General features: G+C 36.7%; 1 protein-coding gene across 1 annotated transcript in view; it reads right to left on the bottom strand.

Annotated features, from left to right (window-relative positions):
• LOC126475356 (proton channel OtopLc) overlaps positions 1 to 20,014 on the bottom strand; it is a 763,792-nt gene that overhangs the window by 33,781 nt on the left and 709,997 nt on the right. Inside the window, exons 12-13 of the mRNA XM_050103169.1 lie at positions 14,801 to 15,085; positions 3,484 to 3,664 (exon numbers count right to left, since the gene is read on the bottom strand). Of these exons, the coding sequence (XP_049959126.1) occupies positions 3,484 to 3,664; positions 14,801 to 15,085 (466 nt within the window). The remainder of the gene's footprint in view (positions 1 to 3,483; positions 3,665 to 14,800; positions 15,086 to 20,014) is intronic.

Below are 20,014 nucleotides of genomic sequence, written 5' to 3'. Positions count from 1 at the left end.
CAAGGCTCCATGAACCAAGCCATCAATCTTTTGAAAGCCAAAGTACCTAGCCCAGTACAACATATGAAGGTAACAACAGTCACTGTTCAAGAAATTGAAAGAGTTATGAAATTCCTGAAGTAGAAACTTTACTGGGATTGAAGATATTTCTAACAAATTATTAAAATACTGCTGCAGCCATGTAAGTAAAGTCCTTTTCCACATTTTTGATGCATCACCTATGCAAGGAATAGTTCCTGAGAGGCTTAAGTATGCAGTTGTAAAACTGCTGTATGAGAGGGGAGATAAGACGGATGCTGCTAACTATCGGCCAATATCACTACTGACAAGTTTTTCAAAGGTTTTAGAGAAACTAATGCATGCTAGGATAGTTAAGCATCTCAGGGATCAAAATATCCTGTGAAAGTCAGTTTGGATTTCAGAAAGGTTTATCAACAGAAGATGCAATATTTGCATTTGCTGGCGAAGTCTTGGAATCCATCAACAAAAAACTGAAGGTGGTTGTGACCTAACAAAAGTGTTTGACTGTGTCAGTCACCAGATTAATACAAAAATCTGCACATCTCAGTATAAGTGGTTCATCAGGGAAGTGGCTTGACTCATACCTGTCAAACAGAAAACAGAAAGTTGTAGTAGATAGTCAAAATGGAGTCCCATTATCTTCAGAACGGGATACCATCACATGTAGTGCCCCAAGGCTCAGTTCTTGGCCCCCTACTTTTTATTATCTTTATAAATGATCTGCCTCTCTGTACAGAATATTGTAGATTCACCAGTTTTGTTGATGACACTACACTACTTATCGATAATTTAGTAGATAAACTTGAGGAAACAGCAAATAAGGTTTCAAGTGGAACAGTGAACTGGTTTAACATTACTGACCTTTCTTTAAATTACACTAAAATAAACTACATTCAGTTCCACACAACATTGAAAGATGAAGAAATAGTAGTAAAAATAGGTGAGCAGGTGATAACCAGGGTGGATACCCCAAAATACCTAGGCTTGCATATTGACAGCAAGCTGAACTGGTCAAATTACATCCTGGATCTATGCAAAAGATTGAGTTCAGCAACTCATGCATTGTATCTTCTTGTAGAAGTATGGAAACCGCAAAGGCAGCCTGTTGTGGTTATTTTCATGCCATTATGGCATATGGAATTATATTTTGGGGTAATCAGTCCCTGGCTAAAAAAGTACTGTGTGCACAAAAAAGAGCCATAAGGATCATATGTGGAGTCTCTCTTAGAGCCACATGCAGGAATCTTTTTAAGAAATTTGGAATCCTTACATCCACTGTGCAGTATATATCCTTTTTGATATGCTTCATAATGAAAGAAAAATCCATTTTTACACTGAATAGTGAGTATCATAGTCATGAGATGAGAAGAAAACATGATATCCACTATGAACAAGCAAATCTAAGTATGGTACAGAAAGGAGTCCACTTCACTGGCTGTAAGATTTTTAACGCCCTCCCTTCAAGAATTAAGTGTTTGGTAGAGGATGAGCTCTTGTTTAACCCTGCAACTGCTCTGAACGTGTTTACGCGCGCCTCCAGTCCTTCTGTCTGGTACTCTGAAAGTGTCTACATGTAGATATGATCAAAGTAAAAGGTAGAACGACTTGTGGCACATGTAAACATGTTCAGAGCACACAGGGACAGGTAGAAAGGTGCACGCATTAACACATCCAGAGCAGTTAAAGGGTTAAAAAAACTTTAACACAGTTCCTATTTCAAAGATCATTTTATATGATAGAAGAGTTCCTGAACTGCAGTGTTTAACATTTCTTGTATTGTTAAATGCAAATATATGCCCAAATCTACATTTGTCATCCTGACTATTCTTTGTTGTAAACACATATTTTGCAATATTTATTTTCCGTAACACTTATTATTTTGTAATATTTATTTATCTCTTAAAATTGATTTTCTGTCGTAGAACCTAAGTTACTGTTTACTGTAATACGAAATCATTTTGTTTTGTTTTTATGTGCTACCACAGATTTCTGAAATGTTCCATATCCTGTGATACTGAAACAACATGGATCACCAGAACAAGAAATAAATAAATATAACAAGCAGAGATCATCTATGGGGAAATGGAATCTTGCTACCATGAATATAGGTCTGAAATACCCTTCACTTTCAATGATTATCTGTACATTATTTAGGGTACATCATTTTGTCCTCTTTCTTCTCAGTCTTCCAGTTCTCTTTTTCCTTTTGCTTCTCCATCCCATCATCTCTGAGTGATGTTTTCTACTGACAACTTTATTTCACATTTTGTTACTATTATTCTTGTATCTTATATTTCCCACCATTCCTCTTCTGCCTTTGATATCTCTTTTTTCTTCAGTTGCACTTAATCTGATCCCTACACCACCATATCTGGGCTGACGTCAGTGAGCCAATGATGCTGAAGGTCTATGGATATCGGAATGCTAGATGCCTTTGAGAGAGAGGTACTTTGAAGAATTGTTGGTCCAACCTGTGAAAGAGGAAGATGGAGGAGGTGGTATATTATATATAAAGATCCACCCGTTAGAAGAATAGTGAAATCAGCCAGATTGACATGGGCGGGGCACGCGGCACAGATGAGTGATACAGAAGATCCCACAACCACAAGAGTCTGTGTATGTATGTATTTTTACTAGAGGAAGAGCAAGAACTTGAAAGCTAGTGTGATTTTTCCATTAGGTGTTTATGTGTGCCACACGTCAGTCCACTACAGGTGAGTGATTGCCTTTCCTCTATTTTATGTATATTTTCCATCCAGGAATTTCCATTACTATTGTCTTCTTCTATCTGTCTTCCACACACACGTAAACTGAAATCCTCATGGTGGTTTCTGTCTTATAAATTTAGGCTCATCTCTGGAACTACTGTAGGGATTTTGATATAGTTTTCACTAACAGATAGAGTGATTCACAACGAGAGTTTGTAGAGACAGGAGATAGGCATATGGCCGTCTAACTCCAGCGCCAGGCTGTTACCCACTGTCACTGGGAGGCCTGTGTGAGCTTCTGCTGATTACCTAAACCACTTGCAGTGGAGGTGTTTCACATATTACACTGATAAGAACAGAATTTTTGGTGTATAGTTAGTGTTTATGACGTGTGAAAGGAAATGTGGGTAAAGGTAAAAAAGAAATTGTAGCTCAAGCCAGGCGGCATTGGAGTCGGGCAGCTGACAAGTGGCTGTTAACTTCTACAAAGCTGGCACAGCAGTCTGGCAAGAACGGGTGGTGTGGCAGCTGTCACAAGATATCACTTCAAATGCCAATTAAATATGGAAATATAACATTTGTGCCTCCAGAGAACTTCCCTGGAGTGTGTTGCTTCAAGAAACACACACACACACACACACACACACACACACACACACACACACAGAGAGAGAGAGAGAGAGAGAGAGAGAGAGAGAGAGAGAGAGAGAGAGCGAGAGAGAGAGAGAGAGAGAGAGAGAATATTTTAACTCACCTGAACAATTGACAGTAAGCCAGTGCACACAATTAACAACTTGGGTTCTTGTGGAAAAGCAGCCAAGGAGCCAGCTATCACACTAAATACAGCATACACAAACAGACCAAATGCAGATACTCTTAGGAGAATGTCATTCAAATCACTCTGCTCTTCAGCACGGAATTTGAGACTCTGTACTCTGTAAGAAAAGAAAAGAAAAAGAAGAGAGACATTTCTTCAGTAACTTAAGAAGCAAAGGATTGAATATTGATATCTTAAACCATCAGCAATATATGAAGTACAGAGAACAACTTAAAATATAGGAGGCTGGAAACCAGTCTGTCTGTTATGTTTTCTGCTCCCATAAATAACTAAATTTTTTTTGGTCTTTCATTATGTATCTAATGCAGCTGCATACATAATATGTACATCTAATATGTACAGGAATATATCAAATTGTTATTTATGTGAAATTTCATTTAAATCTCTAATTAAGTTTTTTACATTTATCTGCCTGAATACAATGATGCAATTAGTTTTACTAGAACCCTGAGGAATTAAAAGTTATTGCTTATTAAATTTACTACAATGTCTAATGGGAAGAAATTTTTAGCTAATGGGCAGCATATGAGGTACTGTTACCACTCATTTGAAGGCAGACATTCTCAACTTTCATAAGAACATCTTTTAAATTATCTGAAACTAATTAACTTACAAACTAACTGTCATTAAAAGTATAGATGCTCATAATTTTGATTGCCTATTTTGCTTTTAGCCTACAAGATTCTAAACTTTGAGAATATAATTTTGGTAGCTATATTCTTTCAAGAATCAGACAACACCTTTCACTAATTAATTACGTCTCTAATTAAGATTTTGAATAATTTAGAATAATAGAAGATTGTGAATGTATGCTTTCCCGGCGTATACAGCTGGCGAAGAGTTCTTGGGCTTCCAGCCGGCTGGAAGTAATAGAAGATTGATTTCAAGGTGCATGCCATACTTGTAATCAAGTACATCATACTTAGAAGCATAATAATGATGCGTATAATTTTATGATCTAACCTTAAGCATTTTTTATAAACCAGATAATAGTAAAGCCATATAGGCCACACAAAATAGCAAAATCTAACCAAGCCAGTTTTAAAATCAATAACTAGTTTCAGAAATCATATCATATTCTTCTGTCTTTAAGTAGCCACACCTCCCATCAAAGTCTGCAGTCAGCAACTGGCAACCAAACAGCCAGCATTTCTATGTTATATAGTATTTTCAGTCTGCAGTCAGTAAGATTAGATTAGATTAGATTAGATTAATACTAGTTCCATAGATCATGAATACGATATTTCGTAATGATGTGGAACGAGTCGAATTTTCTAATACATGATATAATTAGGTTAATTTAACAACATACTTAAGTTAATATAACAACTTTATTTTTTTGTGTTTTTTGTTTTTCTTTATTTTTTTATTTTTCTTTTTTTATTTTTTAAATATATTTTTTTTCTTAATTTATATCTAAAAATTCCTCTACGGAGTAGAAGGAGTTGTCATTCAGAAATTCTTTTAATTTCTTCTTAAATACTTGTTGGTTATCTGTCAGACTTTTGATACTATTTGGTAAGTGACCAAAGACTTTAGTGGCAGTATAATTCACCCCTTTCTGTGCCAAAGTTAGATTTAATCTTGAATAGTGAAGATCATCCTTTCTCCTAGTATTGTAGTTATGCACACTGCTATTACTTTTGAATTGGGTTTGGTTGTTAATAACAAATTTCATAAGAGAGTATATATACTGAGAAGCTACTGTGAATATCCCTAGATCCTTAAATAAATGTCTGCAGGATGATCTTGGGTGGACTCCAGCTATTATTCTGATTACACGCTTTTGTGCAATAAATACTTTATTCCTCAGTGATGAATTCCCCCAAAATATGATGCCATATGAAAGCAATGAGTGAAAATAGGCGTAGTAAGCTAATTTACTAAGATGTTTATCACCAAAATTTGCAATGACCCTTATTGCATAAGTAGCTGAACTCAAACGTTTCAGCAGATCATCAATGTGTTTCTTCCAATTTAATCTCTCATCAATGGACACACCTAAAAATTTGGAATATTCTACCTTAGCTATACGCTTCTGATTAAGGTCTATATTTATTAATGGCGTCATACCATTCCCTGTACGGAACTGTATGCACTGTGTCTTATCAAAATTCAGTGAGAGTCCGTTTACAAGGAACCACTTAGTAATTTTCTGAAAGACAGTATTGACAATTTCATCAGTTAATTCTTGTTTGTCAGGTGTGATTACTATACTTGTATCATCAGCAAAGAGAACTAACTTTGCCTCTTCATGAATATAGAATGGCAAGTCATTAATATATAATAAGAACAACAAAGGACCCAAGACTGACCCTTGTGGAACCCCATTCTTGATAGTTCCCCAGTTTGAGGAATGTGCTGATCTTTGCATGTTACGAGAACTACTTATTTCAACTTTCTGCACTCTTCCAGTTAGGTACGAATTAAACCATTTGTGCACTGTCCCACTCATGCCACAATACTTGAGCTTGTCTAGCAGAATTTCATGATTTACACAATCAAAAGCCTTTGAGAGATCACAAAAAATCCCAATGGGTGGTGTTCGGTTATTCAGATCATTCAAAATTTGACTGGTGAAAGCATATATGGCATTTTCCGTCGAAAAACCTTTCTGGAAACCAAACTGATATTTTGTTAGTACTTCATTCTTACAGATATGTGAAGCTACTCTTGAATACATTACTTTCTCAAAAATTTTGGATAAAGCTGTTAGAAGGGAGATTGGACGGTAATTGTTGACATCAGATCTATCCCCCTTTTTATGCAAAGGTATAACAATAGCATATTTCAGTTTATCAGGGAAAATGCCCTGTTCCAGAGAGCTATTACACAGGTGGCTGAGAATCTTACTTATCTGTTGAGAACAAGCTTTTAGTATTTTGCTGGAAATGCCATCAATTCCATGTGAGTTTTTGCTTTTAAGCAAGTTTATTATTTTCCTAATTTCAGAGGGAGAAGTGGGTGAGATTTCAATTGTATCAAATTGCATAGGTATGGCCTCTTCCATTAACAGCCTAGCATCATCTAATGAACACCTGGATCCTACTATATCCACAACATTTAGAAAATGATTATTAAAAATATTTTCAACTTCTGACTTTTTGTTCGTAAAGTTTTCATTCAATTTGATGGTAATACTGTCTTCCTCTGCTCTTGGTTGACCTGTTTCTCTTTTAATAATATTCCAAATTGTTTTAATTTTATTATCAGAGTTCCTGGATTTTTTAATAACTTTTATACACATACTCCTGGATTTTTTAATAACTTTTCTTAATATAACACAGTAGTTTTTATAATTTTTGATAGTTTCTGGGTCACTACTCTTTCTTGCTGTCAGATAAATTTCCCTTTTCCGGTTACAAGATATTTTTATACTCTTAGTAAGCCATGGTTTGTTACAAGGTTTCTTACGAGTATATTTAACTATTTTCTTGGGGAAGCAGTTTTCAAATGCATTTACAAAAATGTCATGAAATAAATTATATTTTAAATTGGCATCAGGTTCACGGTACACCTCATCCCAGTCTAACTGCTGTAGGCTTTCCCTGAAATTTGCAATTGTTAAATTGTTGACTGAACGTACTACTTTGGAGGACTGTTTAGTATTGCTGAATGGAGCTATGTCATATATTGTAACTAGCTGTGCACCATGATCAGAAAGACCATTCTCAACAGGCTGAGCATTTATCTGGTTAAACTTATCTTGGTCTATAAAGAAGTTATCTATCAGTGAGCTGCTATCCTTTACCACCCGAGTAGGAAAATCAATAACGGGTGTCAAATTGAAAGAACGGAGTAATACTTCAAGGTCATTTTTCCTATTACCCTCTTTCAGAGAATCTACATTGAAGTCCCCGCAAATAATAATTTGCTTCCCCCTGTCTGACAGATAGCACAACAAGGAGTCCAAATTTTTCAGAAATAGATGAAAATTTCCTGATGGGGACCTATATACAGTTACAATTATAAATGTGCCTTTATTTAATTTAAGCTCACAGGCACATGCTTCTATATGTTTCTCTACACAAAACTTTTTTGTTTCTATACTTTTTGCACAATGATAACTTTTGACATATATGGCAACTCCTCCTTTCTCCATATTTTCTCTCATTACATGTGCAGAGAGCTTATATCCACTTACATTTACCTTATCCATATCAGTAACAATGTGATGCTCAGACAGGCATAGTATATCTATTTCATTCTCAGCTTCTAAATCTTCTAAACAAACCAGAAGCTCATCTACTTTATTCTTTAAACTCCCAATATTTTGATGAAATATACTTACATTATTTTTAATTACAGGAATAAGCTCTAAGAGCAAAACAAATGTCTGTGACCGGTTAGCACTCTGACAACACAAATATGTTGGTTAAAGTGGAAGTCCTGGGTGAGGTAGCCAACACTTAGCACCTCATGTGAAAGTCCACACTCTGACATCATATGTGTAATGTCTATGTATCGTATCTGTAACCTCAAAGTGTTAATGTTGGACCACAATTATTTACTGAACAATGTAATTAATTTCGGTGACTGTACAGCACCTTAGATCATGCGCACTGTTAATAGCATATTTCTCTCACTGTATGTTATGCTACTGTGAAGTTCAACAAATACTTTTCCTCTGATTCATGATTGCATTAGATCTCTTCCACAAATGTTTATGAAGGAAGAGATGTGCATCTCTTTACTTGTATAAACTGTGGTCTGTAAAACTGGAACTGGGCATCAACAACACTATAGACACATAATGTAGGAGGAGCCTTGTTGTGTGGTCTACATCGTTCGGTACTATCCCTTATAGTATCAGTTTCCAGCATATTATTTCAGTACATCAAGACACGGAACTCCCAAGCCAAGTGCAACAAAAGGCGAGGGGTATTCTGCAACTTCAACAGAAGATTGGCTTAAATTATTCTGTAATACTACTCATGAAGACGACATGTAGGGAGGCAAAATGTAAGAGGGTTTCAACAGGTGTAAGACAAACAAAAATGGCTGTTTTATCTGTTATTTGATATCAGTGGTGGTGGTGGTGGTGGTGGTAGTAGTAGTAGTAGTAGTAGTAGTAGTACTAATCATCGTCGTGATTGACATGGTAACAGGAGAATTGATTTGAAGTCTACCTTGACAAATTATTTATTAATCGACTGAGACAAATGCATGCAACATTTTTTTGTGTAGCACACACAGTACAAGATATTATTTAAGACTTTGTTTAAAACATGATTATTATTGTTATAATAATACAGCATGGGCATAAAGTCCCCATACCCCTTAATTTGAGTGAGCAGTGTTCTGTCTTGCTGCAGCCATGTGCATTCTGTGAGGCTCTTTTTGCATTCTGTGAGGCCTCTTTCTTCAAACTGAGGTATTAAGCAGGTTTGTAACATGCATAAATAATGCGTGACATTCACAGCCCCTTCAAAATAAGTATGGGCTAAGAATATATATGATGTCATCACTGCCAATATCATTACACAAGACAGGTGCTTTCTAATTCGACTGCGTAATGAGGATTCTCTTTGCCCCAAATGACAAGACTTCTATCACGAGCAGTGATAAAAGGCACATTCATTTGAACAGATAAGTTTCACATCTTACACTGCATTTGGAAACCGAGTTAACAAAGCATGGCCTGCTCATTCCGTTAGGTATCCAATAACTCATTTATGAACGTTGGTCAAAAACGTCTGACCTTAAGGTCTTTTTTCATGTGATCTGACATTGTTGTCCTCAATATACTAGTTCCAAAGCATGTTTATGTGTTTACTTCATCGGAGATTGTTCAATCAAAGCAGAGACTCCAATATGTTACTTCTTGTGTCTCTTCCTTAGACTCCAAGGCCTGTCTTTAACACTTCCAAAAGCAAAATCATTCTTTCTCAATTCAGAAGTGTTGCCTTTCACTGTGGAGCCATATTAAATTTATTTTTTATTTATTTATTTACATGTCAAGTTCCGTAGGACCAAATTGAGGAGCAAATCTCCAAGGTCATGGAACATATCAGTACATGAACTTACAACATAAAAGTAATAACAGATAAAAATAAATGTTCATGAACCTGAAAGAAAATCAGTCCATAAATTTACGCAAACGCTATCAGCAATATAATGAGAATCAGCTTAATTTTTCAAGGAACTCCTTGACAGAATAGAAGCAGTGACCATGAGGAAACTCTTCAGTTTCGATTTGAAAGCGCGTGGATTACTGCTAAGGTTTTTGAATTTGAGTGGCAGCCTATTGAAAATGGATGCAGCAGTATACTGCACACCTTTTTGCACAAGAGTTCATGAAATCCGATTCAAATGGAGGTTTGATTTCTGCCGAGTATTAACCAAGTGAAAGCTGCTTATTGTTGGAAATAAACTAATATTGGTAACAAGAAACGACAATAAGGAATATACATATTGAGAGGCCAATGTCAAAATACCCAGACTCATGAACAGAGGTCGACAAGAGGTTCGTGAACTCACACCACTTATTGCCCGAACTGCCCGTTTCTGAGCCAAAAATATCCTTCTAGAATGGTAAGAGTTACCCCAAAACATAATACCATATGACATAAGTGAATGAAAATAAGCAAAGTAGACTAATTTATGTGTCGAAGTATCACTCACTTTTGATACCGTTCGAATAGTGAAAATGGCAGTATTAAGTCTTTGAACAAGATCCTGAATGTGAACTTTCCACAACAGCTTACTATCTATCTGAACACCTAGGAATTTGAACTGTTCAGTTTCACTAATCATATGCCCATTCTGTGAGATTAAAACGTCAGGTTTTGTTGAATTGTGTGTTAGAAACTGTAAAAACTGAATCTTACTGCGATTTAATGTTAGTTTATTTTCTACAAGCCATGAACTGAGGTCATGTACTGCACTACTTGAAACCGAGTCAATGTTGCACACAACATCCTTTACTACCAAGCTAGTGTCATCAGCAAACAGAAATATTTTAGAGTTACCCATAATACTAGAGGGCATATCATTTGTATAAATAAGGAACAGGAGCGGCCCCAACACTGATCCCTGGGGCACCCCCCACTTGACAGTACCCTACTCAAATCCCACATCACACTCGTTATCAACATTGTGAATAATGACCTTTTGCTGCTTGTTGCTAAAGTAAGAGGTGAACCAATTGTGAGTTACTCCCCTTATTCCATGATGGTCCAACTTCTGGAGCAATACTGTGAGATCAACACAGTCAAATGCCTTTGTTAAATCAAAAAATACGCCAAGCGTTCGAAACTTTTTGTTTAGCCCATCCAGTACCTCACAGAGAAAAGAGAATATAGCATTTTCAGTTGTCAAACGACTTCTAGAGCCGAACCGTACATTTGATAGCAAATCGTGTGATATAAAATGATCAATTAACCTTACATACACAGCCTTTTCGATAACTTTTGCAACAACTAATGGCATAGAAATAGGTCTAAAATTATCTAAATTATCCCTTTCTCCCTTTTTATAAAGTGGCTTTACTACTGAGTACTTTAATCGCTCAGGAAACTGACCATTCCTAAAGGAAAAATTACAAATATGGTTAAATACAGGGCTAACATGTGCAGCACAGTACTTTAATATTCTACTAGACACTCCATCATAACCATGAGAGTCCTTAGTCTTCAGTGATTTAATTATTGACTCAATCTCCCTCTTGTCTGTATCACAGAGGAGTATTTCAGACGTCAATCTCGGAAAGGCATTTGCTAAGAAATTTATATGATTTCCTGTTGAAACTAAATTTTTATTTAATTCAGCAGCAATGCTCAGAAAATAGTTGTTAAATACTGTACATATATCTGATTTATCAGTAACAGAAATATTGTTACTGCATCTTTCCTGGAATGCTTCCATAACCTATCTTACTGTCTGCCATGTTTATTGTCATTTGCAGACCCATACACTTGTCACTAAATGCTCCTCAATAGTGTAACTATGACCGCTGACATCTGCCGTGGCTACAAATTAAAACTCATCTGTGACTGTGAAAAAATGTAAACGAATTTCATGAACTGTTAAGAAGCAACAAAGCTACCAACCTGCATAATAACATTTGATACTAAACAGGGGTTACAGGGGTACAGGGACTTCTCACCCACCCTGTAGATCATCATCATCATCATCATCATCATCATCATCATCATCATCATCATCATCATTTAAGACTGATTATGCCTTTCAGCGTTCAGTCTGGAGCATAGTCCCCCTTATAAAACTCCTCCATGATCTCCTATTCAGTGCTAACATTGATGCCTCTTCTGATGTTAAGCCTATTACTTCAAAATCATTCTTAACCAAATCCAGGTACCTTCTACTTGGTCTACCCTGACTCCTCCTACCCTCTACTGCTGAACCCATGAGTCTCTTTGGTAACCTTGCTTCTCCAATGTGTGTAACATGACCCCACCATCTAAGCCTGTTGGCCCTGACTGCTACATCTATGGAGTTCATTCCCAGTTTTTCTTTGATTTCCTCATTGTGGACACCCTCCTGCCATTGTTCCCTTCTACTAGTACCTGCAGTCATCCTAGCTACTTTCACATCCGTAAACTCAACCTTATTGATAAGGTAACCTGAATCCACCCAGCTTTCGCTCCCATACAACAAAGTTGGTCGAAAGATTGAACGGTGCACAGATAACTTAGTCTTGGTACTGACTTCCTTCTTGCAGAAGAGAGTAGATCATAGCTGAGCACTCACTTCATTAGCTTTGCTACATCTCGCTTCCAGTTCTTTCACTATGTTGCCATCCTGTGAGAATACGCATCGTAAGTACTTGAAACCGTCCACCTGTTCCAACTTTGTTCCTCCTATTTGGCACTCAATCTCTTTATATCTCTTTCCCACTGACATTACTTTCGTTTTGGAGATGCTAATCTTCATACCATAGTCCTTACATTTCTGATCTAGCTCTGAAAAATTACTTTGCAAACTTTCAATTGAATCTGCCATCACAACTAAGTCATCCGCATGCGAGACTGCTTATTTTGTGTTCACGTATCTTAATCTCACCCAGCCAGTCTATTGTTTTCAACATATGATCCATAAATAATATGAACAACAGTGGAGATAGGTTGCAGCCTTGTCTTACCCATGAAACTACTCTGAACCATGAACCCAATTTACCGTCAACTCTAACTGCTGCCTGACCATCTATGCAAAAGTTTGCCTCCTATTCCATAATCTCGTAGAACAGACAATAACTTCCTCCTAGGAACTTGGTCATATGCCTTTTCTAGATCTATAAAGCATAGATACAATTCCCTGTTCCACTCTTAACACTTCTCCATTATTTGCCATATGCTAAAGATCTGGTCCTGACAACTTCTAAGAGGCCTAAACCCACACTGATTTTCATCTAATTTGTCCTCAACTAATACTCGCACTTTCCTTTCAACAATACCTGAGAAGATTTTACCCACAACCCTGATTAAAGAGAGAATGAAACAAAAAATACCTCAGTAAAATTGGTTTACCATAGATGTGGGACATCAAAATTAAAGGACTTACCAAATGTGAAAGAATCTAATACAACAGAACATTTCATTTCATAGGAGGACCATTTTACAAAAGGAAAATTAGGAGATACATGAAGAGGCCAGGGCTTCAACTATTTTTGACTGTTCCCTTAAAATTCTTTCCATCCATTCCTACAAATTGGTATTCTGTCACAGGTCCAACCTATAACATATCCTGGTCCATCCTTATGCTAGTCCTGTCCCAGCCCCTTGCCACATGGATCATATTCATATGAAAGACTTGAGATCAAGCCTATTTCATATGATCACCTAGCTCATACTATTTAGTTCCTATCATTGGAATATCTTATCCTGCAACAGGAAGGTCCTCATATATGGCACATATTAGTTTCAGTGCCACCACTGCAAGGCTTTCACTGGGAGTATGATCATCTAGCAGCTTGGTCTTGCACATATTTTCATGGTACAAACTTAAGTTACAATTATGGACACCCTCAATTGAGAGCCTGTGGAAACAAAGCCCATTAGTTAAATCTACATTAACTACTTCCAGCAGCCATTCTGCTACCATAGTGATCAGAGTGCAACATCTACTGTATGTAGTTATTACAGACAACATATTTTAACACAGATTTGCAAGCAAATGTAGGCCAATTTCATGTCAAAATGACAATGAGCATTATAAAGGTAAGTATCTATTTATTTATTTATTTATGCATCAACCACTGACATTTACAAGATTTGGGTTTTGATGTGTGCAGCTAAGATCTGGCATCACAAATTACATATTAGAATTAGGACACCACACATTAGGAACCATATTATTACACAACTCTTCTACCTCATATAAACATCTGTTGAGTAAAAGGTTCTCAAAGTAAGGATATTATAAGTTACTCACTATCAAGGGCTGCCTGCTTTTTCTATTAATAGGTGACAGGTTTTTATATTGAGGGAGGTTACTGTTCATATTTTTTGTTCTTTGAAATGTGACTGGCATGAGTTTCTTTCCATTTGTAATGACTGTAAATTGTCCTCACAACTTTTTTTGGCACATAAACAATATTTTTGCATCAGAAGAGTCGCCCTATAAGATATTTCCATTGTGTTAAGAGAGAGTGGAATAAATCATAGTATGATGAGAAAGCTGCACCCTTTCTGACACAGCATTTTGGCTTGCATAGTAAAAGAATCACTCACAATATTTTAGTGTATAACTAGTGTATTTGTGCAAACCCTCTTCAGTTGTGAGTCCAAATGTATTCCTACTAATCTGACTGAGTCACCCTAATTTGCTTTTTACTCACTTCATTGCGGAAAAGAGCATACAGTTTCAGTTTTGCTTTTCTTTAATATTGTTTTGTTTTTGGATAATTAATGTGCAGACTGCAAAGAACTATTCACACATGTATTAGAAAAGTAAGGACCCAGGACAGAATCTTATGGGACTCTGGTAGTAACAGGAATGTCATTCGATCTGCAGTTATTAACTGTGAGACAACTCATTTCCTGTCTAAAAGGTATAATTTTATGTGATTCTGCATGTTGTAATCTGAGAAAAGGAATAAAGGGGAAAGGGGGAAGGGGGAAGGGGGAAGGGGGAAGGGGGAAGGGGGAAGGGGGAAGGGGGAAGGGGGAAGGAGGAAGGGGGAGGGGTAGGGGTAGGAACAGAGTGGCAATGAACTGGGAAATGGCACCAAACAGAATGATAATAAGTCACACTTAACAAATAAGCTGCTTACCTGATGAAGCCAACAATAGTAGCTATTATGCTGAGAGACATCAACACACAGTGAGAAACATCTGCCAGGTATATTGCAAGCAGTCCATAATCTTGATGATGTATCATCACAAAGAAAAGTATGAGACAAATAAGAGATGCAACCAAAAGCAGGAGGCCACAGAACAGGCCTTTGCTAGCACCTACACAGTCTACACGGCCTTGTCGACGTGCTTGTGCCATTGCCACTGCTCTTCGTGATAACATTGCTTCCAGCCGTTGTTCCAAATCTTCCTGTTCCACATATCTGGCAACAACATGTACAGTCAGAACAACACAATTTCTATTTTTGTAAGAAACAGACTGAAGATGAAAAAGTGTTTCTATGCTAGTCAATTAAGTTATTGGCTGTACCATGCAACAAGAAGCCTTCTCAAGGAATATAATATAAATCACTGCAAGAATAATTATAAACACAAAGTACTAGGCTGTGGTATTTGACAGTAAGGACACAGAAATAGGTTCAACAGTTCAGTGGGTGAACTGTATTGAGTGTAGTGTAGTGTAGTGTAGACAGCATAGTATAATATAGTATAGAATTATTTATTAATCAAAGAACCATTTTCTGTTGGAATAAGATTTGCCAGTTCAATACAAGGAAAATCCAAGTCAAATAAATGGATACATAAATATACAGGATTGACCAGTTTAATCCTTAATGGGGAATAACTTGGGATGGAGATGAGATACAGCAAAATGTTTTGGATAAAAGTTGTAGGTGGCGAAGTTGTAGGTGGCATTGCTACTAATGGGCATGACCTTGAACATGATTTTCAAGGTGATTTGAAGTTACAGTGATTTTTTAAAGAGGAAACCCTAATTTTTGGCTGAAGATTTCAAAAGAGTGGCAAATTTCAGTTATAAAATGATGCATTATTCAAGATCATGAGTAGCTCAGTTAAGGTCAAATAAGGAAATATATTTTTAGTTCTAGAAGGGATTAACTTAGAATACAGGAAAGATATAGTGAAACACAATGTTAGATACAAGTTTGAATGGCCATCCCAATGAATAAGGGCTAAGGGGACTTATTCAACAACTTGTAAATCAATGATCTATGTTTTATTAACGTTTGTTCTGTTTTGCAAATGCCACAGTAACATTTATATGCTGTGATTTATTTATTTTCCCAATAAACACATTAACTAAAACTTGAAGGTCAAATCTCATTCTGAATCGGACATCACAAATAGGAGCTTCCATGAAACAAAACTGAGTCTACAAGTGACCCCTTGTACCCCTTCTAATCTGCATCTAGCACAGTATTTTGCTATATCCCTCCTCTATTTATTTATTTTGATCCATCTTTGAGCCTTTTTTTTGCAATCAATGTCATCATGGGGAGTTCATATATATTGTACAAATACATTTTGTTGACATAATTACAATACACACACTAATTATAATACAAGGCACATAAAATAAACACCAGAGAACAACACATTTCACAGTGTGTAGAAAATAATATACAGAAGTATCAAATAAACTACTGACACATTAAGGTAAATACAAAATAGTTCACAGTTAGAAATAATTTAGTATCTATCTGTTTGTGCCAAGTTCATTTTGAACCAAGATATATACCATGCAGCTTAACAGTTCAGTACTCAGTTTCACTACTTGATAAACTGAAAATGATGTTTACTGTCTCTTCATAGCTGATGGATAGCTCACTGGCTTTGAACCATGTATTAGACAGGTTAAAGTACTCTGTTTTCCAGTTTCAATTTATTTATGTCTTTCCCAGAACTAATGTATGTTGTGACATGCATAAAGCACAGATTTACAGGGCTTGTTGCTGGGAAGATCATTCACAAATATTATAAAAGGTAAACAGCGAAGCACGGAACCCTGAGGAATGCCTCCTGTTACGTTTAAGTATTGGGACTTTTGGTTATTGTAAACTAGAATTTGTTTCCTGTCACTGAGATAGGAGCTTATTAGAGAGTTCTAAGGGCCTTGCTCCATAGCACCAAAGTTTCTCCAGTAGTATTGTATGGTGCACCAAATCAAATGCATTGCTTAGGTAAACTAGAATGGCTTCAGCAGATACCTTTGGTTCAAATGAGGTTTGTATAACAGAAATGATGTCTTCAACTGCTTTCACTGTTGATAATTTGGACCAAAACCATTTTGAGATTGATTCGGAATACTGTTTTCAGATAAATGTCTGCAAATATCCTGTTGTATGCAGTAGTCTATTATTTAGGAGAGAATGAAATTGAATGATAATTATTTGTGCATCACTTACTACCCTTTTTATGAATAGGGATGACAACTGCTCTTTTTGGATACTATGAAAATGGCCACCAGCATACATCCAGTTTATTAGTGTATAAAGAGGGTTTGATATGAGAGTCAATATTTTTTTAATCACAAAATTTGATAAGCCATAAATATGTTGATATTTTTAATTTTCTAGTTTTTTATTGATTTAACATCACATATTTGTATTTGTGTCCACCTGAGTGTTGGCACAGTGTTTGCACAATTTTGAAGAAACTGGTTTCAGAAATCAGGTCTAGATCCCTTGATGCCTCAGAATATGCCCTACCAGCCCATCCCTTCTTCTAGTCAAGTTATGCCACAAATTTCTCTTCCCCCCAATTCTATTCAGTACCTCCTCATTAGTTATGTGATCTACCCATCTAATCTTCAGCATTCTTCTGTAGCATCACATTTTGAAAGCTTCTGTTCTCTTCTTGTCTAAACTATTTATCATCCACATTTCACTTCCATACATGGCTACATTCCATACAAATACTTTCAAAAACGACTTCCTGACTCTTAAATCTATACTTGATGTTAACAAATATCTCTTTACGCTTTCCTTGCCATTGCCAGTCTACATTTTATATCCTCTTTACTTCGACCATCATCAGTTAGTTTGCTCCCCAAATAGCAAAACTCCTTTACTACTTTAGCTGTCTCATTTCCCAATCTAATTTCCACAGCATCACCCAATTTCATTCAACTACCTTCCATTATCCTCGTTCTGCTTTTGTTGATGTTCATCTTATATCCTCCTTTCAAAACACTGTCCATTCCATTCAGCTGCTCTTCTAGGTCCTCTGCTGTCTCTGACAGAATTACAATGTCATCGGCAAACCTCAAAGTTTTTATTTCTTCTCCATAGATTTTAATTCCTACCCTGAATTTTTCTTTTGTTTCCTTTACTGCTTGCTCAATATACAGATTGAATAACATCGGGGATAGGCTACAACCCTGTCTCACTCCCTTCCCAACCACTGCTTCCCTTTCATGCCCCTCAACTCTTGTAACTGCCATCTGGTTTATCTACAAATTGTAAATAGCCTTTCGCTCCCTTTATTTTACCCCTGCTACCTTCAGAATTTGAGAGTGTGTTTTCCAGTCAACATTGCCAAAAGCTTTCTCTAAGTCTACAAATGCTAGAAACATAGGTTTGCCTTTCCGTAATCTAGCTTCTAATATAAGTCGTAGGGTCAGTATTGCCTCACATGTTCCAACATTTCTATGGAATCCAAAGTGAGGTCGGCTTCTACCAGTTTTTCCATTCATCTGTAAAGAATTCGTGTTAGTATTTTGCAGCCATGGCTTATTAAACTGATAGTTCGGTAATTTTCACATCTGTCAACACCTGCTTTCTTTGGGATTGGAATTATTATATTTTTCTTGTAGTCTGAGGTTATTTCGCCTGTCTCATACATCGTGCTCACCAGACGGTAGAGTTTTGCTAGGCCTGGCTGTCCCAAGGCTGTCAGTAGTTCTAACGGGATGTTGTCTACTCCCGGGGCCTTGTTTCCACTTAGGTCTTTCAGTGCTCTGTCAAACTCTTCATGCAGTCTCATATCTCCTATTTCATCTTCACCTACATTCTCTTCCATTTCCATAATATTGTCCTCAAGAACATTGCCCTTGTATTGACCCTCTATAACTTCCTTCCACCTTACTGCTTTCCCTTCTTTGCTTAGAACTGGGTTTCCAGCTGAGCTCTTGGTATTCATACAAGTGGTTCTCTTTTCTCCAAAGGTCTCTTTAATTTTCCTGTAGGCTGTATCTATCTTATCCCTAGTGATATGCACCTCTACATCCTTACATTTGTCCTCTAGCCATCCCTGCTTAGCCATTTTGCATTTCCTGTTGATCTCATTTTTGAGACGTTTGTATCCATTTTTGCCTGCTTCATTTACTGCATTTCTATATTTTCTCCTTTTATCAATTAAATTCAATATCTCTTCTGTTACCCAAGGATTTCTATTAGCCCTCGTCTTTTTACCTACATTATCCTCTGCTGCCTTCACTATTTCATCTGTCAAAGATACCCATTCTTCTTGTACTGTATTTCTTTCCCCCATTCTTGTCAATCATTCCCTTATGCTCTCCCTGAAACTCTGTACAACCTCTGGTTCTTTCAGTTTATCCAGGTCCCATCTCCTTAAATTCCCACCTTTTTGCAGTTTCTTCAGTTTTAATCTACAGTTCATAACCAATAGATTGTGGTCAGAGTCCACATCTGCCCCTGGAAATGTCTTACAGTTTAAAACCTGGTTCCTAAATCTCTGTCTTACCATTATATAATCTATCTGATACCTTCTAGTATCTCCAGGATTCTTCCATGTATACAACCTTCTTTCATGATTCTTGAACCAAGTGTTAGCTATGATTAAGTTATGCTCTGTGCAAAATTCTACAGGACGGCTTCCTCTTTCATTCCTTCCCCCCATTCCATATTCACCTAGTACATATCCTTCTCTTCCTTTTCCTACTATTGAGTTCCAGTCACCCATGACTGTCAAATTTTCATCTCCCTTCACTATCTGAATAATTTCTTTTATCTCATCATACATTGCATCAATCTCTTCGTCATCTGCAGAGCTAGTTGGGATATAAACTTGTACTACTGTAGTAGGCGTGGGCTTCGTATCCATCTTGGCCACAATATTGCGTTCACTATGCTGTTTGCAGTAGCTTACCCGCATTCCTATTTTCCTATTCATTATTAAACCTACTCCTGCATTACCCCTATTTGATTTTGTATTTATAACCCTGTATTCAACTGACCAGAAGTCTTGTTCCTCCTGCCACCGAACTTCACTAATTCCCACTATATCTAACTTTAACCTATCCATTTCCCTTTTTAAATTTTCTAACCTACCTGCCCAATTAAGAGATCTGACATACCATGCTCCGATTC

This window comes from Schistocerca serialis, chromosome 4 (assembly GCF_023864345.2).
Source record: "Schistocerca serialis cubense isolate TAMUIC-IGC-003099 chromosome 4, iqSchSeri2.2, whole genome shotgun sequence".
Taxonomy (NCBI): domain Eukaryota; kingdom Metazoa; phylum Arthropoda; class Insecta; order Orthoptera; family Acrididae; genus Schistocerca; species Schistocerca serialis.
This window is presented reverse-complemented; position numbering and strand designations above follow the sequence as displayed.